The sequence below is a fragment of the Trichogramma pretiosum genome, unplaced genomic scaffold (assembly GCF_000599845.2).
Source record: "Trichogramma pretiosum strain Unisexual culture from Peru unplaced genomic scaffold, Tpre_2.0 scaffold8, whole genome shotgun sequence".
NCBI classification, from domain to species: domain Eukaryota; kingdom Metazoa; phylum Arthropoda; class Insecta; order Hymenoptera; family Trichogrammatidae; genus Trichogramma; species Trichogramma pretiosum.
The window spans coordinates 1187906-1214668 of record NW_019641699.1 but is presented as its reverse complement, the minus strand read 5'-3'; the positions used below and the strand labels follow the sequence as shown (position 1 = coordinate 1214668).

The window sequence follows — 26763 nt, the reverse complement described above, 5'->3', positions numbered from 1 at the left end:
GATAAAATTATGACATTTCTCAATACTTTTATAGAAAATAAATGCATTGATAATAATGTGGATATGTATCTTTACTTTGTTACTAAGTATTCTATATAAACACAATTGCTCACAAGTGCATAAGCAGTGTAAAATCAATTGAACAGATGCTCATCTTTGGTTATTTGCAACTCATGTTTAATAATATACACAGAGATTAGAATTAAACTATTGTTACTTTCACTCGTAGAACATCGATAAAGTTTGATTTGGTATATATAAACCCACAAGTTTTTCGGCTTTTAACCATAGAAACATTAATTTTTCCAATATTGTACAAAGTTCTATAAAAATTGATAATGAATTTTATTTACGCACATGAAAAAATTTTTTGTTAACGGAAAAAAGCCGTCCATGCTTACAAAAAATTATTCTTTAAAAATATGAAAAACACGAATAAAAACTTTCATTTTTACCCTGACTCGGAAATCGCTTCAATTTTCTTGCGCTTCTTCGTCTATTGGGGAATCTTGATTACAATTAATACATAGATGTGAGAAATACATAAGAAAATGGCGCAGAGCTATCAAAAGAATCGGAAATTTCGTGTATTTTGTATAATATGTCTATACATTGTAAACAAGATGTTCCAATAAAAAATGACAAAACATATGATAGCTTGATTGAATGTTCATTTAAAATGATTCAATCGATTTACTTTGTTTAATCAAGAAAGATTTTAAAAAACTTGCCTTAGTTTCATATGTATGAAATCTACTAAAAACTTTGAACTAAGTATCTGTAAATATCTATAATATTTATTAAATTCAAATCAATACATAAAACAGTATCATTGAGACGTCATTTGGAATAGGCACAAGATAATTTTCTAAAAATTCAAAGACAAATGCTTTTAATAACACGAATAATTCTTTTTTTTTTTTAGCTGCACATGCAATTGATTACTTAGCAAGTAATTTTAACTAGAAATTTTCAAAATATTATTCATCATCTGTAATGGCAAATATTATTTTTCTATTCGGAAAATTGCACCCTGGAGTACTAACGCACAATAATAAAATATAAAAGTGCAAGTTTGTACAAATGTATTATAAAAATCTAAATTGCTACACGTGATCTGGTAATCAATATTCATTGTTTCATTATTTAATGTTTCTTGATAAGCCTTTTTCAAATATAGCTAATGTGTCGGTTAAATTTAATTAAATCTAGTAATTAATAAATTGTTTGTCAAGCTATAAACAAATTTTAAAATTCATTAAAGGAAATATATAATTTATGAAAAATGATATGATTTGATAGCTTAGCTACAATAAAATCTGCAAATGATAGATTATAAAAATGTTCTGTAGGCAAGATTTATTTAACTGAGTAGAGTGTACTTCTTTGCTATAATGTTTTTAAATATTTTTGTATTAAATAACGTCGTTATATTAAAAGGTTTTGCTCTGATAATGATATAAATAATTATTTTACAATTTCAACTATGTAGTGATATTAAAAAGTGAATTTCTCGTGATAAAATAGAAGATATCAAATTTCGGAAGACAGGCTTAATATCTTTTCATAAAAATACTTTTTCAAACTATATCAACTAAACTATTGAATTATCTACTATACCTACATAAATAAATATCGATTTATATGTACATACAATTGTATTGATAGTGGTTATTAAAAAACTGGCAATTCATTGACTTAGGCGCAATTTTTATTTTAAGTACGCAATAGGTGATAGTCAAAATAAATCTTCATTCGTTTTTTCATATCGAGTTTAGACAACGAGATTCTAGTAATCTTCGTAATTCAATCATTATCTTAGGTACCCAATCATTATCTTAGTTACATTATAATTAAAGGGCTTTGAGAGATCATTAACGTACATAGTATATGCGAAAATAAAATTCTTTTTAACACCCTTAACTATGCTCCAAACATCAATAAATCGATGCTAAACGTTTATTGATAATATAAATCTATTTTGTTTTACAAAATTATTTACACTTACAAACGAAGTATTCTCAATATGGAAGCTTATTATATAGCTCTAAATTAATATGTTATAATTACAAAATGTTCGTCGGCGACAGCTTTATATGTTGCAACTGAAAATGAATCGAATATACTTTGACAAATGTACATTAATATTTACAAAAAAATGTACATCAATTTTCTAAATAGATATATAACAATAAAGTTCATTTTTAGACAGCCGACGAGAAAAAGTAAGGCGTTCGTTTATCACAATCGAACACGAATTACAAATACGTAAATATAATTTTTCTTACAATTAATACTACCATCTTAACTAACATATTCAAGACCCTTGCAATAAACTATATGCACTATTTAAATAGAATATTTATAGGAATATATAAACGATGCCCTTTATGAAAAGTAGCACGGTTAAATTACCAAAAACTGTAAACGTGTTACTCTTTGTAAATGACATCGACAAATAATATATTTATAAAGTTTGTAGTGAGTTTTCACACGTTGTCGTTATTTTTATCTGCTTAGTTTCACAGAGCATAATTGAGAGTTTGATATCCAAAAATTCGATAAAAATGTTTTGCAAAATCTAATAAAGGCATTTTCAATTATATTTATCACAGTAAAATTCTTTAGAGTAACCATTGAATAGGGAACATTCATTTTCAACATACTCATTCATGTTCCACTGAACAGTAGTATCAAGTACATTCACTATCAAATTCTTCAAGTTTTCAATGAATAAAGTTTTTCCAAAATACTCCATGTTAAATAAATACCCCCATGAATGAAATTTTTCAAGGCCCATACAAACTCGTGACAATAATTGTCACGAATCTTATTTTTCTATATTGTCAAAATTATTGGTTTTTTTGTCTTTCATGAGAAATACTTCCATATCTCCCTTACCTTTTACAAAAACTGTACCCCGAGGTTCATAATTATAACATTCGCTTACAACGTCAAGGCAGTTTTTAGGAAATTGAATTTCACCGCGGACACCCGTGGAATCCATACGAGATGCAATGTTTACCGCGTCACCCCAAATATCATAATAAAGTTTAGTGGCACCAATAACACCTGCAGTAACGTCGCCGTAGTTGAATCCTGCTCGCATGACCAGTTTGAATCCCAAGAGATCACGATTGAAATCATTGCATACTTTGAACAGTTCCACAACAAAATCCATAAGCTGATGAAGGTGCGTATTTTCGTGCTCATTTTGTTCACGTATCTGATTATTAAAATTAAAATAAGTAGTTGAAAATTTGTTTGAAACATTAATTATCAAAAGATCATACTCTTGGATTTAAACCACTAGCGGCCATGAAAGTTGCTCCAATTGTTTTAATTTTTTCAACGTTTGAATATTCCGGTTTTTCTAGTAGCTCATCAAAATCGGCTATAAGCTCATTCAACACTCTCAAGTATTCTTTACCGGCCAGATAAGATTCTTCGTACAATTCATTAAAGTTGACAATGTTTGCAAAAATGATACCGACATTTTTATGATTTTGTGAATATTTAGATGTAGTTTTTATCGTATCAGCCACATCTTTAGGTATTATATTGTGTAATAGCCATTCAGCCTGATTTTTCATAGTTTGAACGCAAGTTTTGTCTGAAGCAGCAACAGAATTTCCATGGAAACTAAGTCTGTAACTTATTTCGAATTCGCGATTCAAGAACCAAACTAATAGTAAAATAAGAAAAACATTTAGAAAAATTTCCCTCTTATATAAGCGTGTGGTGTATTCTTGTGCAACATCGAGAAACGAGGCATCTAAAATAGGTGTTTGATTAGCAGAACTTAACATTGAATGATTTAAAAGTATTCGAGAAAGTATTGTCGACGTATTATCAGAGTCTGAAAAAATGTTTAAATTATTCCTATAAAATCGTCAAGTTTAGAAAATATCGAAAAAAGTTACATTTTCATACCTGTCTCGATGTCAAATCCTTTTGAAATATTGAGCCGAGTGTTGACAAACATTTGCGAATCGTGGCTGTTGTTATATATAATTAAACTTAAAAATAACAATCCAAACACGGAGACCAAAAAATTTTTCATCCAACAGTTGAGTTGAGTAAAATTGCAGAAGTGCACAAGAGCGACAACAATAAGAAGATTGAAATGATATTCAAGGTGGAAAAAGTTTGAAAAAAAACTGTTACACGAAAAATTTATCAGAATTGAAGCGATTGGTAATCCAACGAAAAAAGCACCCAACGCATGCCAAGGATACCATCTGGTAAGAGCTGCCAGGTAAGAAAATGTTCCAGGGGTCGATCTAAAAAACATGTAAGTAATTAATTTCTTTTAGCGCTTTTCTAGGGCGTTATTATTAAAATCACATCCTACTTTGGTTTAACTAATCGATGAAGGCAAAGTAAAACGGCTACAACTTGTATCAGCGTAGCTAAGCCCAAAAATATGTAGAAGAGCTTACTCGGTTCACAAAGTAAATACAAGCAAAACGATGTGCTTGTATATACAATGGCGGATACCCAAATATCGAAGTACGTATTAAAACGCGGAGTGGCTAAAGTCGGTGGAGTACAAGACGATTCTTCAGATGCAATATGTGCTCGTTGCCGATATTCTTTTTCCATTTCCTTGTTTTTAAAAAATAGCGTTGTTTTAGACAACGGAGGGTTAACGAAGTATGAGCGTTGTGACATAACATTATCTTGTATTAATCTGCAATCGACCAAAGTATTTAAAAAGTTCCTGAAAATTCGGAAATTTCAAGAGTTCACTTACTTGATTAATTGCAGGTCAGACTGCTTACGGAGATTTTGAAAACATTCACGAAATTCAGGATTATCACTAACTCCAGGTGAAGATGGGTTTGGAAGAATCGACGATGAAACTTCGTTGGCTGAATCGATCGTCGAACTTGAGTGATAACCGCTAACTCTTTGCCCCAGTAAATCGTTAGGATTATTGATGACATTCATCAGGTACAACTGATCAGAACATTGATATATCTCATTGAGGAACCGATTGGCGTTGTACGTACGTAATAGCAATAATGATAAAAACAAAAGAAAAAAGAAAAAAAGTCTTATGCGAAATGTTTCAAGCATGGCTATGGGCAGCCTGTAGCATACCTGTTGCTGTATGCTGCTTCTTCTACTCCGGAAACCCGAATCTTTTCTGCTACAGATAGACGATGCGTGACTCAGCGAGTCCTGTCCCGTTAACAAAGGACTAGAAGGCATAGGATTCGAATCAACTTCATTGACTCTGGATGAGCAAATATTGAAAGACTTGAAAAGAGAAATCGTTGATCAATGGCACATTCAGCTTAGTAGGAAAATTACATTGGTGCATTAAAGATGCAATACCTTGAGCTCTTCTTCTACGTCTCCATCGATACTTTCAGGATTAGCCATATTGGCAAGTAATCCTTGCGCAACTTCGGGTCTGATGACGAAGTTCTTGCTGATGCTGTCTTCACGCCTCTCCATTTCAAGCGGAGACATCTCTTCGGTAGTTCTTTGTCTTTGCAGATATTTCCAAGGATTGTGGCGCTTTTTCTTGCAAGGAGTCGAGGAATGCGACTTGTCGCTATCGTCGGGCTCGACTCCGGAAGCCGCGGCGGTCGTAGTAGACTCGGCATCGTTATCCGAATCTAGAATACTTGGCAGGGAGCTGGCCTTGTTGCGATAGCTGCTGGGATTCGTGACCATGTGCAGATAATGAGGCCGGGATTTGTTGCCGCAGGATGCCAATCGTTGACGGGGTGTTGTATCCGTCGCCTGCTCATGACTCACATTCTGATCGAACTGCTTCACGACGTCCGCCCTTCGTTTAGTTATAAAGTACGTCTTTATATCTGCGAGAAAATGAAAAAGAAAAAAGTCATTGTTGGAATTTGAAGGAGAATAGAGCGAAATGCTGGCGTAATAAAGTTAATACGTAGAGAAATTTGGTCGTTGCAAAAAGAGAGACCAATGAGAGCGTCATCGGTCGCGAGTACGCGGAACAACGTATCGAGAGCTTTTATTGCCGTAACGTATCGATTGAAATAGATTCGCGTAACGCGCTCTTACGCAACCGTTGCACGACAATACGCGTGCATCGGTATCTGCGCCTATCAAGAACAAAAGAGCCGCGCGCCAGCGTTTATAGAACGAGCACGCGAGCGTCGCTATGTGCACGCACATATTTTAATAACGGGCTCCAATTGATTACACGCGATTATCTCGAGAGCAACGGCGCTCGCTCCTTAATTGAATTCTGCGGATGCGCTCGTCGTTTCGATATATATTTTATAGGAAAAGCAGAAAGAGCACAGCTGCTATAATTACACACGCACATGGTGCATTCGGCGAATTGTTCTGCTTGGTGGGTTTGCCTTCCTCGACGAGGTACTCGTTGTTCAAGAACTTGAGCGTGTTTTCGCTGATGTGAACTCGACCGGCTTGACCGGTGCTTTCGAGATGATTGGCCAACGTTACGTCGTTCGACCAGACGTCGAATTTGAAACGCTTTGTGCCGACGATACCGCAGAGTATCGAGCCCGTGTGAACTCCGACTCGCATGTTCACGTCTTCCTTTCGCTCCTCGTCGAATTGTTTTATCGCTTCGATCATCGCTGGAAAAACAATTACTTTTTCAGTTTTAATATTATGCACGTTGACAAGCAACAAGCAAAACACCTGAAAATACATTGCGATCATAAAGAATTCATTTAAGAGTCGTGATCGTGCTCGGATACGATCGACAGCACGACACGACCAACGTCTATCGATTGGCTTTGTAAAAAAATGACGTTCAGTGAAATTTTGTAACTCGTCCCGTTTCCGCCGTTTTTAATCATTCGGAGCAAATAATTCCTACTCTGAAACGTTTAAAAGTTCCAACAAAGTACGAAGATGCCTGGAGATAAAAGTGCTCGTGACTCGTATTTAAGCCGTAAAATAAAATTTCCTGCTGTTGCGCTCTGTAAACGAAGGCAACGCATTGAACAAACAAAAGAATTCGAATGAGACGAGTGCAGGTAAATTATGCATCTCGGTCGCGGCGCGGCCACCGCCAACAAGTGTGCGTTTATGCGTGTCTGCCACCGTAAAACAAACGACTTCATACTGGACTTGAAAATTGTTACAAAAATTAAATAAGTTATGAGACATACTAGCGACTTCTCCTTGACGCGACTAGTAACTCGATGCCATTAAAAATTACAAGCGAATCACCGAAACTACTCCAAACGTCAAACTTTAAGCAACTATTCTTCATACGCTATAAGTAATGACGTAATGCTACTTAACGTACCTAGTCCCATTTCTATGCAGCATTTGGCGTGGTCGTCTCTTGGCTCAGGACAACCACTCACGCAGTAGTAACAGTCCCCAAGGGTGCTGATTTTCTCGCATTCGTTTGACTTGCACAACTCGTCGAAGCGCTCAAACAAGTTGTTCAGTATATCTACAAGCTCTTCAGCTGTCTTATTGCTGCTCATTTTGGTAAAGCCAACGATATCCGCAAATAATATGCTCACGTTATTCATAGAATGCATGTTGAAAGGTCGAAATAAAGAGCGTATGTCCGAATTGTTTGACGGTATCGATCCTTTTTTTAAAGAGTCTTGTCTCTCTCGTCTACTCTCGCTTTCCGCCATCAACCATTCAGCGACTTTTGGTGGCATAACCGAATGTATCATTTTCTCTTTTAATTTCTTCTCCATTTCAAGCTGCTTACGTACAAAAAGAGACTGACCAACTTTCATAAAAGTTCCTCGCATTCGCACAAACGTCATTACAAGAATGTGCAAACCAATTATATGAATGCATAACTGTAATATGATGTGAATAGTTAAGTTAGTGCCCATATCAAAATTCTCTGCAGTGAAGACTTCACCGATATATGTAGAATCTGTTGTGTTTGTAGAAAAATTTGACTGGGTGATATTTGAGTCCAAACTAGAAATAATTGTATTGCTCATTGCAATAATTCTTCGGTATACTCCACGAGAACTGTTTGTGTTTTCAACAGGTACCACATACTGACTCTTTGTGTCTTCATATACATATAAATAATTGGTCAAAAATTCAAATATTGATGAGTATAAAACACATATTAGGACACAAGCATATAAAGGCATTGGTAAAACAGTATAGACGAGTAATAAAATTTCAGCACACAAAGTAAAATGTCCAACCTGAAAACATGAATAATTATGTACATTTTACAATAAAAATTTATTTAAATTAACAATCAAAAGTCTTACCATTGTTAATCCATCAATCTGAGGTGGAACACAAATCAATAAAACCAATGATTCAATGCAGAGGACTATTGCAATTACTACTGACATAATTGTTACACATTTTTTATACCAATTTTTAAAAGTAATGTATAACATAATGGTAGTTATCAAACTAAGAAATCCAAATAAAATAGCTGAGATTGACCAATATTGGCTATTATTTTCTATTCCTAATACAGTAAAGTAAATAAACCATGATAGTGAAACCAGTAAAATATATAACAATGCATATCTGTAAAATTTGAGCAGTAATTAGCAATTAAAAGTGAAACAGTCTTTATAAAAGGTGAAAAAGAATGAAGAAAAGAAAATGTTGCATTTACCTGAAGCGCAATCTAATTTGGGGGAAAGCATTATTTTTATATTCTTTTTCAAGGCTTTCAGAATCAAACTTTGGATTCCACCAACATCTGGCAGCAGCTCTTTCAAAGGGCATCGGTAGACCAACACCACAACATCCTGGTCCATGGCCTCCATAGGCTAAGTAGTCTTCGAGGTACGGTGCCAAACTCATGTGGATTTCATCGTCTGCATCACCGATATCATCCTTGGCACGAGTGAAACTAACAGAAGAGTGACGTTTGTCGGACGCGGACTTGGACATATTGACTGAGAAGCTATTGCAATAACAGCAATAGCCATTGCCAGACGAGCACCAACAAGCGAAAAAGTTATGAGAAACTGAATCGAAGCGAAGCAGAAAAGCTCGGAGCTTTCGAACTTTAGAGCAACATGATTTTGGAGAAAACTTTTGGGCGTTGGAATGCAGCGAATTTTCTCAAGTGCTATTGACTCTTACCGAACGTAGTCCGACTGTGCGAGGGGATCAAGGCCTTGTAAATTCTAGTTTCTCGAGACATTCTTCTGCTTGTCCCGAAGAAACGTTTGACATTGAGCTGTTGCTCTGTTTCGCGCCAATAATTAGAGGTAGACACCATGAGCAGTCCTGATCAGCTGTTTTTCGCAGCTCGCCATGTTCAAAACATTGTTTACAATGTTTTAAAGAATTGGTGTAATGTTGCACGGTCAGGTGTCAGAGAAGGCATATAGACAAGGTGACAGTGACAGCAGCAGCAGCAGCAACAGCATCAACGGTTCGAGATGAGCAAATAAAAATAAGTCGAGACTGGCGTCGCTGATAATGATCAGTGAATGAGCTGAAAAAGCTGCTGCTAGCTGCTGCGAGCATCGAGAGCCAGCAGCCAGGAGTCGAAACTTGGAAAGAATCGGAGCTGATGCAGTATTAGCGAAGTACGCTTGCGCGCAGACCACAAGTTTATCACACGTAAACTTACAAAACTGTCGCAATAATGATGTATATGTACAAATATACCTGCTATACGGGCATGTAAATGTGTTGACGCGAGTGTCAATGTGTACGCGCGGGCGGCACTGGTGGAGCTGACTGAGGTACTACTGGCAGACGGCTTTAGCTCGCACACGCGATGCTGGCACTTGTGACTTGCTCGTCTGCATATGTATATAGGTATACAAATACAGGCGTAATATAGCAAAACTGCAGCTGACTGCACTAGCGGATATAGGGAATGAGTTGCGCGCAAAGTACACATGCGACTGTATGACGGAGTGCGGCGCGCTATACTGAAACTACGAGCCGAGACTGCGAACAAAAGCTCCCGATCTTTCAACATCCGCCGTTTATCTGGCACGCGGCTATATATTATATGTGTGTCATTGCAGGTCTATATGGTCGACCACGCCATGGCCAAACATGCACGGCAGACCGCGTGACTCATCGACTCTTCGTGATCGTCGATCGTCGCCATCATCTTCGGCTCAGTTGCTGAGGCAGTTAATTCTGTACATCAACTGTAGAGTCGAGCTGGGCGAGTGTGTACATAACACTAAACGCGTTCTTAACTTATTTAAAATGTATATCTCACTATATCGCAGTGCCTGTACGTGTGAATTCGATCTTGATTTTTTTTCATGATCGTTTCCACCTTTTATTCGCACCCGTGGGCAATATCTCGGGGCTATTTGATCTTTAAGTCGTAGCGCAAACATTGAATAACATCCGTGATCCGTTAGCTGCTTCAACTTTTATAATACAGATTAAATTATCGAAACATTTATAAAAATAATATGGGTTTTGTTATTTGTTACCATTCATATAATATTTATCTGGAATTGCTGTAATATAACAATCATTCGACGCTATACCTTACTTGCGACCTATGATCAAGCCTAATTCATTTTAGGAGAGTCATTTTCATTTTCAGCGTTATTCAGGTGGAATCGCATCATGCTCGGACGCAATCATATTAACGATGTTATTATTTAAATATTTTTACCCTCCTGATACTAATGGTAAATACTAAACAGAGTTTATATCGTGTCAAAACGGCTTATTCCCGCAGATTCTCACTATTGGATTCCCAGTTAATTCTTTAAAAGATGTTAAATATCGTTAGATTATAAAATTTCCTTTCGTCATAAGTTTTTATCTTGAAAAATTTTTTAAGATTTCCACTGAAGAAAAGTAGATTCTTTCGAAATTACCACGATTAATCGCGACTTTTTAAGCCATAAAATTTTATTTCCATATAGATATTTAATTACATTGATAAAGATTTAAGAATTGAAGTATCACGATTATATGACATCTAATTGTTTTTAGCGAAACAATTTTTTTTTTTTTTTAATTATTTTTATTTCAAATTCGATTTATGTTATTTTTCACATTCTATCTATAATCTATACTTGACGTGAAATTAAATTTATGTAATTTTTTCTTTTTATTTTCGGGCATTTCTCGTGATTTTAAACTTTTACAGGCACTCTCTTCGAGAGAAGCTACTTGAGCTTTAGCATGTTCTATCGCTCTTTAGGTAAAGTATTTATTTAATCGTTTGAAGGCTTAAGAATGATAATAACTTCTTCATTTTACGCGAATATTTTCAAGAAACCATTTATAATGTTGATTACTATCATCATTTTTTTAGAATCTCTTCAGCTCTTAACTGAACTAACGTAACTTTTCGAATGATTACTTACACATGAACAGAGGAAGCTGGAAGTATATCTAGAAAAGGTTTTGGAGATAAAAAATGCGAATCGTCTAGTTGTCGACCACCCTACTGAACTATCAATCAAATGCTTATTGTCGAAGACTGAAAGTATTATAATATGAATATAGGTGTCTTGAAATATATACGGAATTTTTGTTCTTGAAAATTAAATTGAACCATTTAGCTGAAAATTATTCAAGTTTATTGCAGGTAGTCGAATACTATATGGCTTACTTGAACAATTAGTCTAGTATTTGATCAGGGTTGACCAGGGTAATGTTGAAAATCATATAAAAAAAGATTTGATCATTAAAAGCGTAGTTATGAATTTTTTCTTAATATATAATGTTTAAAAAATTGAAATAATATTCATTGCATCATAAGTTTACTTTAATTATTACTTATTTAAGTAATAGTTCACAGTGGTCGATAACTAGAGGGTCCACTAGTATTTTTACATAAAAAAATGTTTGTTTAGCCTCTAGGCAAATCAGTAAAGTGACCAATAGTGACGACTGCAGTGAAAAAGGCCTGTATGGCAACAGGCACTACACTACAACAATCAGCGCTTTACGTCTGCTAAACAGTTAGCCATTCATTGCCCATTGGAAATGAGAATTTAAACACTTCAAACATTAAAACGACCATCAGCGCCTCTATGAGTCAAATGTAGTCAGTGAGAGAACGAAGATAAATAAAAAATAAGCTGACAGCTTTGGTTGATGGATTTTGAAAAACCATCAATTCATTGTTTCATGCAAAGTTAACAATAACCATGTGAGTATAAATGAATACCTTCTTCTACAAAATATTTCTAAAAATAATTTTCTTATTGTAAGAATTATGATTATTTTCATGCTTGATATTAATTTAACATCACCCAGTTGTAAAACATGTACTGAATGTTAAAACTATTTTATTTCAAATATTTTTTAGATAAAATAACAAGCTAGTATTATAATAATAATTTTTATTTTTATTATGAGATACTTCTGAATGTTTCATAAACTACAATTTAACCTTAAAATACTTGTTGTCAACAGAAATAAAAATGGACTTTCAAAATCGTCCTGGAGGAAAAACCGGTGGAGGAGGTGTTGCCTCATGGTCAGAAACTAACAGAGATAGAAGGGAGCGCCTGCGACAACTGGCTCTCGAAACAATTGATCTAAACAAAGATCCTTATTTTATGAAAAACCACTTAGGCTCTTACGAGTGTAAATTATGTTTGACACTTCACAATAATGAAGGCAGTTATCTTGCTCACACTCAAGGAAAAAAGCATCAAGCCAATTTAGCTAGACGGGCTGCCAAAGAAGCTAAGGAAGCTCCTGTAACTCTTGCACCCGAAAAACCAAAAGTAGAACCTAAAAAGTTTGTTAAAATTGGTAGGCCAGGTTACAGAGTAACTAAACAAAGGGATCCTGAATCTGGTCAACAGAGTTTACTATTTCAAGTAGACTATCCAGAAGTAGCTGATAATGTTACTCCTCGACATAGGTTTATGTCTGCTTACGAACAGAGAGTTGAACCACCAGATCGTAAATGGCAGTATCTACTGTTTGCAGCTGAACCTTATGAAACCATTGCATTCAAGGTATATTTTAATCAGTTGCTTAAATATTATTGTTTTTACAAAAATTTCAGTATTTTAATCTTCTTCTAATAACTTTAAGTGAATAATGGAAAATTAAAATCATTTCAAAATCTAAAAAAATTAAATAATGGTTTATTTTCTCAGGTTCCAAGCCGAGAAGTTGAAAAGGGAGATAATAAATTTTGGACTCATTGGAACAAAGACACAAAACAATTTTTTCTACAATTTGCATTCAAGAACGAAAAACCAGCTATTGGAAAGGTTCCACCTCCTCCAGTGCCCCTAATGCGACCAGGATTAGGTCCAACAATGATGCCTGTTCCACCTCCCCCTCCACGACCACCAATGTTTAACCCTGTTCCACCACCTCCGCCAATGTTGGCTGCAGGAATGTCTCTACCTCCGCCACCACCAACAATGACAAATTAACCCATTACTTAATAGCTATATTCTCAAGACATAGAATTAATTTATTTAATTTGTAATTTACATATAAAAAAAAAATAAAATACGAGGGTTCAAGCAGAACAAAAAAAATTGATTTTTATAATTTTTTTTTATTTTTACAAAATCCATGAAAAATTGCTGAAAAATAAATTGAATATTATTTAGTACATTTCCTCTTATTCATATTTAAAATTTGAAAATACTTAAATCATATTCATTTCAGAATAGAACGAATCAACAAGAATATATGAGTGTTGTACGCACTCTTTCAGTCCGCCCGTTCATTATCATCATTTAGGAGAATAACTTTATATAATATAGATTTCTCTACGTGACACAAGAAGAACAATTTTCTATATTTCTCTTCAAATAAAAAAAACAGTTGATAAAAAACAGACATAGCATAAAGTCTGACAAAAAAAATCAATTTAAAAGTTCTATAATTTTAAAAATTTATGATATGAATCGAAATAAATAAAAATGAAAAAAAAAAAAAATAGTAATGTGCAAATTAGTCAGAACGTTACTTTTAAGTGATTATTAACAATGAAGTGAAAACCGTTTAATTTTCTCTATTTAAATCTACTTTTTGAGATTCACCATTTGCATTGAAGATGAGCTCATAAAAGATAAGTAACTCAAAAGAAAATTTTTGATTTTTTGAACTAAATTTTTTTATTGCCAATGAGATGTTTGAAGAATGTCATTGTGTAGGTTAAGATAGTTACCTGGAACAAAAAAAAGAAGCACCATTGGTAAATCGCACTTTTATATATGTTTACAATTAAAAATGTCTACAAAATCTTGAATCAGAATAGAACGAATCAACAAGATTATGTGAGTGATGTACGCACTCTTTCAGTCCGCCCGTTCAATATCATCATATCATATCAAATTTTCGAAATTTTTACGAATTTTATTTTTATAAAAGAAGTTGCTACTATAAATTAACTTCATTTACAGCATCATTTCAAAGCATGATAAGTTACCAAAAATATTTAGAACTTTTCTTTTAAAAAAATTGTTTTTAAAATTTGAGGGTTCACATTTATGATGCATTTTGAATGATCAAGTAGTTTTCGAATTTTTGAAACATTGTGAGTTGTCTGAATGATATTTTCCTATTTATGGAGTGTATATGCTGAAGATATTTACCTGTAAAAAAAACACTATTATTAATAAACTATTTAATAAAATATAAATTTTTCTGTTATAGCATTAATTTATTACATCAATTTAAAATCAGAATAGAACGAATCAACAAGATTATATGAGTGTTGTACGCACTCTTTCAGTCCGCCCGTTCATTATCATCATATTATCAATTTTAAATTAAAGAACTAGAAAATAGAATGTCATTGAATTACCTAATGATTTATGCACTTAGTACACAGACTCCACCAGCTTCTTTGATTTTATCTTCAGCTGTTTTACTGAAAAACTTAGCTTTCACGATCACTGGTTGTTTTGGTATTCTACCTTTTCCCAGAAGTTTGTAATATCCCTGTAAATTTTATTGTCATTATAAAACTAATTATACATCATTGCTATTTTAAAAATTATCAGATTTTTTGAACTTACAGCTTTGACAAGATCAATTACTGGAACTTTATCAGTCTCAGAATCAGCACTTTTGTACTTCAATCTGGTTTGTTCGGATACAAGGGTCCAAAGTTTGTCCAAATTAAGCGTTGGACAAAACTTTTGATTTCTTCTCAAGTGATAGTTACGCATACCTAACTGTAACAGTGAGAGAAATTAGTTAATAACTACACATAAATAAAGCAAAGTACTAAGATATTTAAGTAATTGATCAGATAACAAGATACATTCAATGTAATTCAGTTCGCCGGTGAAAGCATTATTTCATCATTTAATTTTAATCTAATTTTAAACAATAAATCATAAATGCGTACCTTTCCAAAGTACCCTGGATGGTACTTGTCGAAGTTGATGCGGTGATGGTGCATACCACCGGCATTACCGCGACCACCAGGGTGCTTACGGTGTTTACCTAAAGTTAAAAATGTGTTTATGAGAATCATATACTAATGAAATACCTGAATTAACAATTATTTCATGTAGATACTGGAATGGAAAGCTTACCAATACGTCCATGACCGTGGCTCACGTGCCCACGTAACTTTCTGGTCTTCTTCTTGTGTGTCGACTGTAATTATATTAATAAAATTATAAATATTGACACTATAAAATTAACACGAGATGTACAAAAAATTGATAATATTATTAAAACTTGTAAGAATGTAAGCACAAAAAGTGTAACACATGAATCGTTAATAGCACGCTTGTCGACGATGCAAAATTAGAGGTTACAGAACCAAAAGTATAAATTTTTAGTAAAAAACAATAATACTGAAAAATATACTTTTTGCGACCCTAATTACGGTTGGTTAAAAGATTTTTGACAGCATTATTATTTAAGAAAATTTTTCGATGTTATAAAAATCTTTGGATTATAAATGATCCACGTACCATGGTTAACCTTCTCGCGATACACCGAACGAAAAGACCAGCTTTTGCGACCCGCTAATAGTTCCCAACACGGAGTTGCTGCTGCGCACAAGCGCTTCTGGCGGCGCCACAGTTCAAGTTGTGAATATTTGAAAATCCCATTTTATTATACTGAATTAAATACCTCACTTATCCCATATATTATTCGAAAACAATATTTCAAACCCGACTTGGAGACAAGAGAAAAATGTTTTATTAACTCATTATTTTATATATAATGTATTAATTCAATTACGATTCACTATAATATGTGCTCGAAGGAGAGCAACATACAATTGAAAGCAGAGGCCTCAGGTGCTTCTTTTTTTGATTTAAAAATCTCACGAGATTATAAGTACCAAATACCGATTGATTTTTATGCATTAAATAATGCGAAAACAATGGAAAAGCTTGTGATAATTTTCAAAATCGAATTGTACTTATATACTGGCAAATGAATTAATAATTGTTAATTTCAAAATTTTCAAAAGAAAGAAAATTTTAATGATCGACAAACAAATAGGGAATAGCATGATACTTCCGGCTATTTCCTTGTAAAATTATAATAATTATTACTTCCTTGTAAAATTATAATAAATAGGTAAAATTTTTATGTTGACAGTCAAAAATTTAAAGGTCGTTGCATTTCAAAATGAGATTTTGAAGAAAAAATTTGTGAACGTTGTAATTAAAAAAAAAAAGTGGTCAGTAGTTGGTCTCGAGGAAAATTCCTTTGCACCAATATCTCACAACTTTTCCATAAGTTATGTTACGATATAAGTTGTAAAAAAATTTCTGCACTTATCGAATAATAATTTTCAAATTTCTTCAAATGTTTCCATAACTTGAATAAAAGTGTCGATGATTGGTCAAATCACTCTATAAAGAGTTGAACGTTGGCAATGTCTTTTGAAATCATATGTTAGGTGTAATTGGATAGGAGGCAAATAAATAAATGTACTTAAAATTCAAAGTCAGATGTAAAAGACAGAATTGCAATACTCAAGATTTTAAGGTAGAAAAAATCTGCTATTGAATCAATGCCAACAGTCGATGGAAAAAAGGGTGTTGACGAGATGAAAACTTGTGCAAGTCAAGAATGATTCGATGATGTTTTGCGGCACTTTGAAGAAGAAGACGACAACGACGACGACGATGAGCGTGCATTAGCATATACATAATAAGCGCCTGGACTGCACCCAAGAAAGTACGGGGGCATGCATAAAATAAGCCGATGGCAAAGTAGCGTCGTGCGTGCGAGTTTTGTGGCAGCGATGTGCGGAGGAAGCGTACGGGGGCGCACTTCCGCTCGCTGCGTGGTCGTCGAAATGTGCTGCTGTGACATTACGCGCGCGAACTCGCACATTTAGCATGCACAGCGCATTTTTTGCCTTATGTAAGACGTAGGCGCGTAAGACCACGAGATCGAGCCGAGCTCCAGCTCTAGACAATAAGACACAATAAAAAATAGGCATTTTCAGTGCTTTTTCCTCGCTGTTCCTTTGAGTCTTTGCAAGTTCCCAATCGACAATTTTTAATTATAATAGAACACACTCTGCTACTACCCTATACTAAACGTGCAAAGTTTAGTTTAAGCTCTGCGCATCTCTTTTGAGAAAAAAGGACAAACAGCGATGAGTCGAAAGAAGAGAGAAACGACGACGACGAGTTGTTTGCATCGTCTCGTCGGCGCTACGTGTCACATGCGTACCACATGCCTTGCAAAAATCGCGCGTCAATTTTTCGCAACCAAGTAAGGTCTTTTTCTCTTTCTTTCAAAGTCAGACTAATACCTATAGTCACTCACATGCAAGTACACCGGCTATGCTGGCGAGTCTATACTATGATAGTAATATCGCTATATAACATGCACCTACATATATTGTACTTGTATACACGGAAAAAAAGATGCCGTTACTTTTTATCTTTTTTTCTTGTTTTAGATGGCGCAGATTTATCATTTCGAGATTTTTTTCGAGATCATGCTTTAAGCCTCGAGCCTTGCATCGAGCACGGACCACGCCAACGCTTGTAACAGCCGCAGCCTAAACCATATCGATCGAATTTCAAAAGACCCGCGGCTTCTGAAGTAGAAAATCGATATTAGTCCTGATAGAGCTCATTGATTTATACGAAAACCAGCCATTTACTATCATTTTCAACTGATACAAGATTTTGTTATTCTTTAGCAATGCAAGTGCAAGATGATCGTTACTAAACGATCGAGTTGTCCAAGATTGCCAATGTGTAGCATGTAATGCGATTCGCGAGATAACGTCGATATAGCTGCCCATATTAACGCATCGCTAATTTCAATTTTACGTATTATGCACGTGAACGATGCGAGGCGTCGAATCGCGATGACGTTTCGAGCGGGGAATTTTCTCTGCAGCGAGCGAGCCGAGCGAGTGGCGATCCTATGACTACGTCCTTTTTAATTATTTATTTTTCTTGCAGCTTATCGACAATCCGATCTCAGTGACGAATCTTTCGCAATTGCGCAGATCGAGCTAGATGGACCGTCACGGATGAAAGGCGGCAACGTTTGCTGCTGCATGCAACCTACCATACGGCAACGATTCAACCGATCGTCGGGAAAACTGACGCACGCAACGTTTGATTCTTTTTCATAAATTTCTACGCGCGCCAAACTTCCTTCTAGCGCTTTCGATTGCTAGGCAAAGTACAGTATCCGATGGATTATGCCACGTAAGAATTGGCAGTACGATTATTACTGGCCAATACTGCAGGCATAGCACTGGCTACCAGTACTGCTTTTTTTTCATCTTGGTCCAGTACTGACTAGATACTGGAATAAGAACATTAAAACCACAACTGGTCAGCAATACCGGCCCAATACCAGCTGCCGTTATCGATCCAGTAAAAAAAAAATATTTTTGCAGTACTCGCTCAATACTGGTATCCAATACTGTCCCACGATGAGATTACTATCTACGTGGCTTAGAGTTAAAATAATTCAACCTATTCTTATCCGGGCTTGGATTTTTGACTGTTATCATATGAAACTATTGTTGTCGTGATTTCGAATTACAATGCCAAGTCTCATATTTGCTCAAAAAGACGGACAACAAGCAGCTATCAATGGAAACATGCAAAATGAATAAGGAAAATTAAAAGAACGCTCTACGGTATTGCAAGGGTCGATGGTGCGTCGAACGACGTAGCTGCTCATTACACATGTGTGCGTTAAGCTCACCGCGATCGGCACTTCCGGTCGTGCAAAATTAAAAATCGCGCTATCCTCAGTCGTACACGGCTCCGTAAGAGTCAAATTTATCCTTACTAAAGGAAGGATGGCGTTGTCAAAGGCCGAGTGAGAAAAGCAAGTGAAAAATTCTTCCGTGCTCGGGATGAAAATTAAAGTAGGCAATGCAGATGAATTTCTGCTGACTCGAATAGCATTGACTAGGATAAGTTAATTGGCGCCTCGCGACAATTGCGGAACGCGCACCAGCCGACGAATATGGAAAGCAGCTTCGATTGAGTCACGTCGCGCACCGAACGCAGCTCAGCGGCTATGTATGCGCCAAAGCCGCAGAGCTCTATACGTGCTAGCCTGCCTCTATTATGTACGTACGAGATCGCGCCAAGAGTGTAGGTGTAGGTGTGGCCCACATCCACGACGAATGTCCCTGTCCATATTAGTCCATGTTCGGGTCCTAAGACTGAGCCAGCTGGCTTTTTTATACCTGACATTTAACTGTCGGCTCAATTTTTCGACGTAGCGCTCAAGTACCTTTTCGGCCACCTTCGACTCCAATAAAGTCCATAGACGCGCTAGCGCGAACTTATTTTCAAAAACCACTTCATTTTATCCCATCTTTTATCCTCACACGATCCATGTCAATTAATTGCAAACGAATTGTTTCTTGCATCGATCCTCCCAACTCATTTTACGATCACAGTGACAATGTCTAATGACATACTGAGAAAATGCCATCACAATTAATAGCTGCATAAATCAGTCTCTTGTGCTCATACGTTTTTTTCATCGCAACAATTATGTTCATCTCACGCCACTGAAACTAATGCCGCATTCGAGTTCTGGCACAAGCAACCCTTACAGCACGGTGACTTTGTATTATCCAACTCAGCTTGTTCGTCTACTCGCTTTCTTTTTCCGCTTTCGAGCCGCCTGCTCTAATCGTTCAAATTTTTATTTTTTGCACAAATCCATAAGTATAGAGACTAGTACATCGCTCGCGTCAACAGAGCACGTTCATAAAATTATAGATAAGCCGCTTCACTTACGGGCTTACGTCAAAATGACCTTCGATAAAGTTTCAATGGATAACGAGCGATGTTTCTATCGTATACTCACTTGTATTATACATGCACAACTTTTAGCGATTATAGTCATTACATTATAGTATTCAGCTTGCAAAAAATTAAGTTTTCTCTTTGATTTACTTCGATAATGCACGGAGAACCAAAGGCTACAAACTATTATTTTATTTTATTATGGTTAAAATCAAAATTATGATGCTAAAGAAGTCTGCATTTTAAAAGTTAAAAATTTTTCAGTTAAAAAAATTGTTACGCGTACATTTTAATTACTTACTACAGTAATTATTTTACTTTATTTAAGTTCATTATTATATTGGACATAGTAATATAAATATAGAATATATTACATGATGCAGAGCCTTTTTCCAGAAAAAATCAAACAGCAGGGAAAATGCTGCTGGTGCTACTGTTAATGTATGAAGTAAGTTTAATGAAGTAAATAAAAAAACCACTCCTCAAGCATTCAGGAAGTCTGCAATGTGTGCATTTTACATAGACGTTGTATTCTCTTGTCAACGTCAATATTAACCAATCATAACTTGTGCCTGACATTTATAACCTTATGCAAAAAGAATAATATGAGTCATTCACGTACAAATATAGAAAAAATAAATTATTCTCTTAAAAAAATCCCTTGGCCCGTTCAAGAAAAATGCGTTTTAGGTAGATCTTTTTTTTGTGGATTACAATTTATTCGTAATCATGTAGTTCAGGTCATCCGATCGGTTGATTGATCAAAGCGTTTACGCAAGATGGTAATTGTATTTCGAAGTTGAAGGAAAAGAGTTGAAATATTTTTTCTTTTAAATTAAAATCAATCTAGATGTTTCAAAACAGTTGGCAATAATCAAAATATATAACGCATTTTAGTATAAAATTCATTTATACATTATAATAACTTGACGGTTTCTACGTTACACAATACACAATTAAAATAAAATAAATAAAAGTAATGTGAAAATTTAATTCCACAAACGTAATCAATCGTTCAAAGATATAGGGAGAGTAAGGTTTATTTCAAAAAATTAAATTAAATTGTTTAATAATTCAACAATAAACGTACTTTTATTATTTTTGTCTCACTTCATCATTTACAAATACTAAGTAGATTTATAAGTACTCACGAGTCACATTTCAAATTAAATATAAGAGTACTAAAAGGACAAAATTAAAAATCATTCCATAAAAATAACATTAATGCATGCTTTATTTCAGTTATCCAATAATTTTCTAAATAGATCTGAATAATTAAATGGCAACAGCATAAAGAAGCCAACTCGTCGATCATTTTTTTCGATAAAGATGCATTTTTTCGCGATACTTTCTATTTTAAGAACGCTACTATATTACAAACTAAATTTTTGTGTGCAAAAAATTCGTATATTTAAATAAGCATATTGGCTAATCTAGCTATATACTTAGTCAAAATATATTTATTCATAAATATACATTACTGTCAAATCCATTTTTTACATTTTCAACTTGCTCAATGAAATTCACCATTTCAAACAAATTTTCCATAAATTTACCGGGCAATACATCCATTTTCATATTAAAATGATCTATCTTGTCCAATATGTTTTCAAATTTCATGTCAGGCGATGCTTTATTCAATTCGTCTAATAAATTATTTAATTGATCCTCATCATTCCCATGGATTAATTTATCAAATTCATCGATATAATAGTGAAATACGTCATCGAGAAAATTTTCAGTCTCGGAACAAGTAAATGGTACATGATTCAACTCTTGATTATCGACACATTTTGTTTTATCGTAGACTGACTCTTTTTCTATATTTTCATTAGGAATAACTCCATTAAACTTTTTAATTTTTGAATATTCGCTGAAAATTTCAAAAGGTGTTGATTGTCTAACGTTTTCAACAAACATATTTGTTGGTTCAAAGTTCATGGGCACATCTTGATTAGATGATTCTGAAGGAAATGTTTGTTCATAGTTTTTATAGCTTACACTAGGTTCCTCTTTGATAAAACAATAGCTTTCAGTATTGGTAGATTCTCGTGTATTCTCTATATTCACTACTTGAGGAAAAAATTCATTAAAACACGTTGTTTGGCGTGGGTTATGACAAACAAAATTTTCCGTATTCGAAATGTTCGGTAAGTAATTGTTATTAAAATTAGTGACTGGTTGTGAATTTATTACTGCCGGTAAGAATCCACCATCAACGGCTGCTGTTTGGTGACAGTAAGGATTGGCCTTATTTTCCACATTTTTCATATTCGAGACATCGGGTAAACATCTACCATTGTAAGATGGCATTAATTGTGGAGCATGGTTAACAACCATAAATTCCGAATTAAGAATATTTTGACCAACTCTATCTGCCCCGTATATTGAATTGGATGAGTATTCCTCATTTGAAAATTTTGTTTCATGGGAGCTATTTACGTTTGGTAAATTTTTATCGTTGTGAAATTTCATATGGGCATTTAGATCCCGTGCAGTAGAATGATTTTGTGAGTATGTATTATTTATATATTCCATTTGGTTTGAATTTTGGTCAAGTACATTAGCTTCGATTGTCTGAGTCGGCGACAAGTTGTGATTGAAGCATTGAATTTGAACCGAGTTTTTACTCACTATGTTCCACATCGCTGCGTTATTTGATCCCTTTTCTTCGGTAGAATAAAACGTTCCGATAGTTGAATCTTTAATATACAAATTTTGAGGTACTCCTATTGCTTTTAATTCTTGATTTGGGTTATTCTCTTCCACAGCATGAATCAATGAATTTTCAGTTTTGAAATTGTTAATTGTTTGTTGTGAACCTTGATTATGAGATTCCTGACATATATTTTTTACATTCATTACATTCGTACTGATCACTAAGTTTTGATATGGTTCATTCGATTTTGAAATTTTCACATTCGATTCTTGGTGTAGCATGTCACACGTATGGTCGGTTGACAGTTTTTCATTCACTACTTTTTCTGGTGATTTTTCCATTTTTATATTATTTGACAACTCATTCATGTTGACATGAATAAAATTTATGTTACTACTTTTTTCATCATGTATATTACGTTTGAATTTTGGAGATTCGTTCATTTCAGGGTGAGCAATGTTGATGTGTTTTTTATAATTTTCCATTTTGTAAAATTTTTTGTGGCACTTTTGACATTCATGATTTACATTACCAACGTGTATTTTTTCGATATGTGTCTTCAAAGTATTTTGTGAATTGAATTTTTTATCACATATAATATATTCAAATGAATTTGAGTTGGTATGCACAGTTTTTACATGCATTTCAAGATTACAATGTCTGCTGAATGCTGCACCACATGTGAAGCATTTCAGTAATTTCTTAATAGAGTTATGCTGGGTTCGAATATGCTTATCGAGATCGAGAGCTCGAGTAAATTTTTCATCGCATTGATCACATTTAAGTTCCTTCAGTTTTTCGTGAACACTTTTAATATGCGCGTTAAGATCGAATGATTTTGAGAATTTTTTGTGACAAACAGTGCATTTAAAAAAAAAATTATCGTTATGAATTTTTTCAACGTGCCTCTTGAGTGTAGTTGGGTGGATAAATTTATGGTCACATTGAAGACATTTGAATGTCTTGGTTCTGTCCTCAACGATGTCCATTTTTTTAAAATTTATTTTAGTTTTCCAAAAATAACTAAATAACAAGTATTTTATATTATTAACAATTTAAACTTAATAAAAATTTTCCAACTTTTCCTACGTACTGTCGGCTTCTTCCTCCAATAAACACTGAAATTTCCGTGTTCAGCCTTACAGATGATTCAATAACAAAATTAGATGTTTACTAAATTTAATTGACATACGTTATATTATAGAAGTTATGGTATACATAAAATGAGCTCAATGAATTGGATTATTTGAATATTCAATAATAATAATATTTAATAAATTATACAAAAATAGATAGATTCCACTACTTTGGTGTTTTGTAGCCATGGAAATTAGGCCCAATGGGGGAGCGAAAATACCAGCACATAACGCGTAAAGCTTAAACTTCATTATTTATCGTAAATATGTAAAAAATGTTGGACTGTGCTACTATCAAGTTCAAACTATTTGCTGTTGTACTCAATAATTAAAAATCTCAATTATCATTCGCAATGTTTTCTTAGTGTCGGCTTTGTTCAGAATTCCGCTAAAGTAAGCGAATATACCCACATTTACCTTATATATAACTTGGCAAAAAAATATTTAATCAAAAGCTTTTAATAATTATTCATTCTTACCCTACATCAGTATCTCTGTTTTAAATAATAACGCTCTCAATGATGGATTATAATTTTTCTATTCCAAGTCTAAAAATTTTATCATTGCATGTGTAGCTGTCTCGTCTTAGCAGATTTTTTAGTCCAGAGGAAAAATAAGAGCAAGCAGGCTCGTAATTAAAGTCGATGGAGCTCCGAGTCGATGGAGATAGCTCGAGTAATACACGTGCCAGCATCCAGTGAGATAAAGCGTAATTAAAACACTCGTAGTCGAATCGAGGGTATACTTGCAGGCATTTAGCAGGCTGCAGCAGGGTATAAGGGCGTTTAACAAATTTATACTCGCGCTTTTGCCGATTCGCCAGGCGGTCCAATGATCCGCGCGCTTAACAGAAAGAGAGCTGGCTAATGAAATTATCGCGATCGCGCGACAATGGCCGGCCGCCTTCTTTATTATTACAACAAGTTTGTTAATTATTAGCCAGGCCAGCTCGCGTATCCAGCCGACTTTTCAAATACAAATACGCGCATAAATTTGAAGGGTCGTTGCATGATCGTGATTGTGCGAGCGAGGATTAGCCGACTGCCTCTCGCAGTCGCTCTTTTAATGGCCTTTAATGCGCCCCTTCCCTTTATTTCTATTTAAACAGTCGAAAGACTCGCTCCCTGCAGTCCCCAGCAGTCTCTCCACAGTGTAATAATGAAAAGTGCACTGCATCAACATTATTATTCGCAACATTGAGTTGCTAAATGAAATTAGCATTCGATACATGTAATCACTGCGCTTCGATTCGACGAGTCTTTTCCATGAGATCGTTCAAAACTGCCCTCTTATTTGTTTCTAAAACGATAATCGAAATTATTTTAATCTTCGGCGTTGCATCAATCCCTCTGACACAATTCCAAAATAAACTCATTCAAATTAAATCACAGTGCCTAAAATCATATAGGCTTTTCAAAACTCGATACTTTGTGTGGCAAGAGTCGTTCATACTTTTTTTCCAGTGCATCATTTACCAGCAAATAGGATGGGCCTGAAAAATACATAAGCTATAGACAGTGCGAGCTCTCGATAAATGCGGGCAATACGTCACAACCATCTAACGCTACGCAGAAGATGAAAAAAAATGAGATAAAAAAACAAGCCACGACGATATCGAGTCGAATGTACAGCAGCTCGAATAAGCCTCCGAGAGACTGGTCCTGGCGCAATCTGTGCGATGGCCGCAGCTACACGCGTATACAATGTTACAGTGTACAGTATACTGTACAATTACAGTATAATTCAGGGTTGCATTATTTTTAATTTCAGAATTATAAATTAAATTTAAAAAAGTAATTTGAAGTCGAACAAATCCTCCATTCCAAATTACTTTCAATTTGTAATGAAAAATTTTTTCGATTCCAAACTACTGTCACGGGGGTCGTAATTAGGGTTCCGCCCGTCGTCGCTAGCTTAGAGTTAACGGGATGAGAGGAGGAGAGGTGAAATAAATACACTGACAAGTAGATCGTCAACTTCGTATTATTGGTAGTTGTTAATGCTACAGTCTACCTTCGTGTACTGACTACGCAGCTCGACTTCCTACCTGCGCGAGCTCGTCACCCGAGCTCGCCGCCGCAAAAAGTGCCAATTCGGCAAACGGCATGCGAATACCGTGACACTACTTTTAAATTGTAATGGAAAATTGTTTCGATTCCAAATTACTTTTAATTTAGAATTGAAAGTTTATTCAATTCCAAATTACTTTTAATCGATAGTTTGGAATTTTTTATCAATTTAAACACCAATGAGACAAGGGTTACGTGCTATACACGGACGCAAGCAACAAGGCCCTAGGAGCTGCGCTCTGTCAGGAGATCGAGCCATGTCCGAGTCGTCTACATGGCGAGTCACACACTTAAAGGACCCGAGCTAAACTACTTCACGACGGAGCTTGAACTACTTGCGCTGACCTCGGCTCTCGAAAAATTCAGAAGCTACGTCTACGGTAAGCCAATCGAAGTGCGTACCGAACACCAAGCGTTGACGTTTTTGCGTACCAGCCGATTTTTGAGCCAAAGATTATTAAGATGGAGCTTGATGATCCAGGACTATGATCTGACGATCAAGCTCATTCCTGGTAAGATGAACGTACTCGCCGACGTACTGGGTCGACCGATAGGCAAGGCCGACAATGCACAAGACGAAGCCCATATCTACGCAATGCTGGCGAGGCAGCCACAGAAATCAATCGTAAAAGAATTGAAAAATACATGTGAATTTCAAGCTGACGATCTGCACTTGAAGCAAAAGTCTCGGGAAGATCCGGGAAAAAGTTCGTACAAGAGAATATGTTATACAGGAGTCCCTCGTATAACGCGGGTTCTTA

The 26763-nt window shown here is 35.0% G+C and overlaps 4 protein-coding genes across 9 annotated transcripts; 1 reads left to right on the top strand and 3 right to left on the bottom strand.

Moving 5' to 3' along the window:
- Positions 1 to 1689: 1689 nt before the first annotated feature.
- LOC106651218 (adenylate cyclase type 9) lies at positions 1690 to 9921 on the bottom strand. 3 transcript variants are annotated; one of them, XM_014369656.2, is made up of 12 exons: positions 9070 to 9921; positions 8594 to 8887; positions 8232 to 8502; positions 7277 to 8162; positions 6318 to 6596; positions 5344 to 5834; positions 5107 to 5265; positions 4757 to 4983; positions 4355 to 4693; positions 3934 to 4283; positions 3294 to 3859; positions 1690 to 3226 (listed from the first exon to the last, which is right to left on the bottom strand). In XM_014369656.2, exons 2-12 carry the CDS (start codon positions 8872 to 8874, stop codon positions 2831 to 2833), a joined length of 4245 nt encoding a protein of 1414 aa, XP_014225142.1. In that variant the 5' UTR covers positions 8875 to 8887; positions 9070 to 9921; the 3' UTR covers positions 1690 to 2830. The 3 variants fall into 3 exon arrangements, with proteins under 3 accessions (XP_014225142.1, XP_014225141.1, XP_014225143.1); XM_014369655.2 differs by having other exon boundaries at positions 8594 to 9920; XM_014369657.2 differs by having other exon boundaries at positions 4757 to 4962; positions 8594 to 9920.
- A 1852-nt stretch (positions 9922 to 11773) lies between these two features.
- On the top strand, positions 11774 to 13436 carry LOC106651163 (splicing factor 3A subunit 2). The gene is made up of 3 exons (XM_014369551.2): positions 11774 to 12079; positions 12346 to 12899; positions 13044 to 13436. The coding sequence occupies exons 2-3, from the start codon at positions 12354 to 12356 to the stop codon at positions 13326 to 13328; spliced, it is 831 nt and encodes a 276-aa protein (XP_014225037.1). The 5' UTR covers positions 11774 to 12079; positions 12346 to 12353; the 3' UTR covers positions 13329 to 13436.
- A 23-nt stretch (positions 13437 to 13459) lies between these two features.
- Positions 13460 to 15922, bottom strand: LOC106651165 (60S ribosomal protein L27a-like). Of its 4 annotated transcripts, XR_001339343.1 has the most exons (7): positions 15840 to 15922; positions 15453 to 15516; positions 15263 to 15360; positions 14928 to 15086; positions 14714 to 14850; positions 13947 to 14074; positions 13460 to 13484 (listed from the first exon to the last, which is right to left on the bottom strand). XR_001339343.1 is itself a non-coding variant. In XM_014369552.1 (6 exons), the coding sequence occupies exons 1-5, from the start codon at positions 15840 to 15842 to the stop codon at positions 14722 to 14724; spliced, it is 453 nt and encodes a 150-aa protein (XP_014225038.1). In that variant the 5' UTR covers positions 15843 to 15922; the 3' UTR covers positions 13460 to 13484; positions 14714 to 14721. The 4 variants fall into 4 exon arrangements, 3 of the variants coding, with proteins under 3 accessions (XP_014225038.1, XP_023318308.1, XP_014225039.1); XM_014369552.1 differs by lacking the exon at positions 13947 to 14074; XM_023462540.1 differs by lacking the exon at positions 13460 to 13484 and having other exon boundaries at positions 13560 to 14074.
- Positions 15923 to 21354: 5432 nt separating this feature from the next.
- LOC106651196 (putative uncharacterized protein DDB_G0282133) lies at positions 21355 to 23974 on the bottom strand. Its single transcript, XM_014369611.1, has 2 exons — positions 23891 to 23974; positions 21355 to 23820 (listed from the first exon to the last, which is right to left on the bottom strand). Exon 2 carries the CDS (start codon positions 23784 to 23786, stop codon positions 21603 to 21605), a length of 2184 nt encoding a protein of 727 aa, XP_014225097.1. The 5' UTR covers positions 23787 to 23820; positions 23891 to 23974; the 3' UTR covers positions 21355 to 21602.
- Positions 23975 to 26763: the final 2789 nt, after the last annotated feature.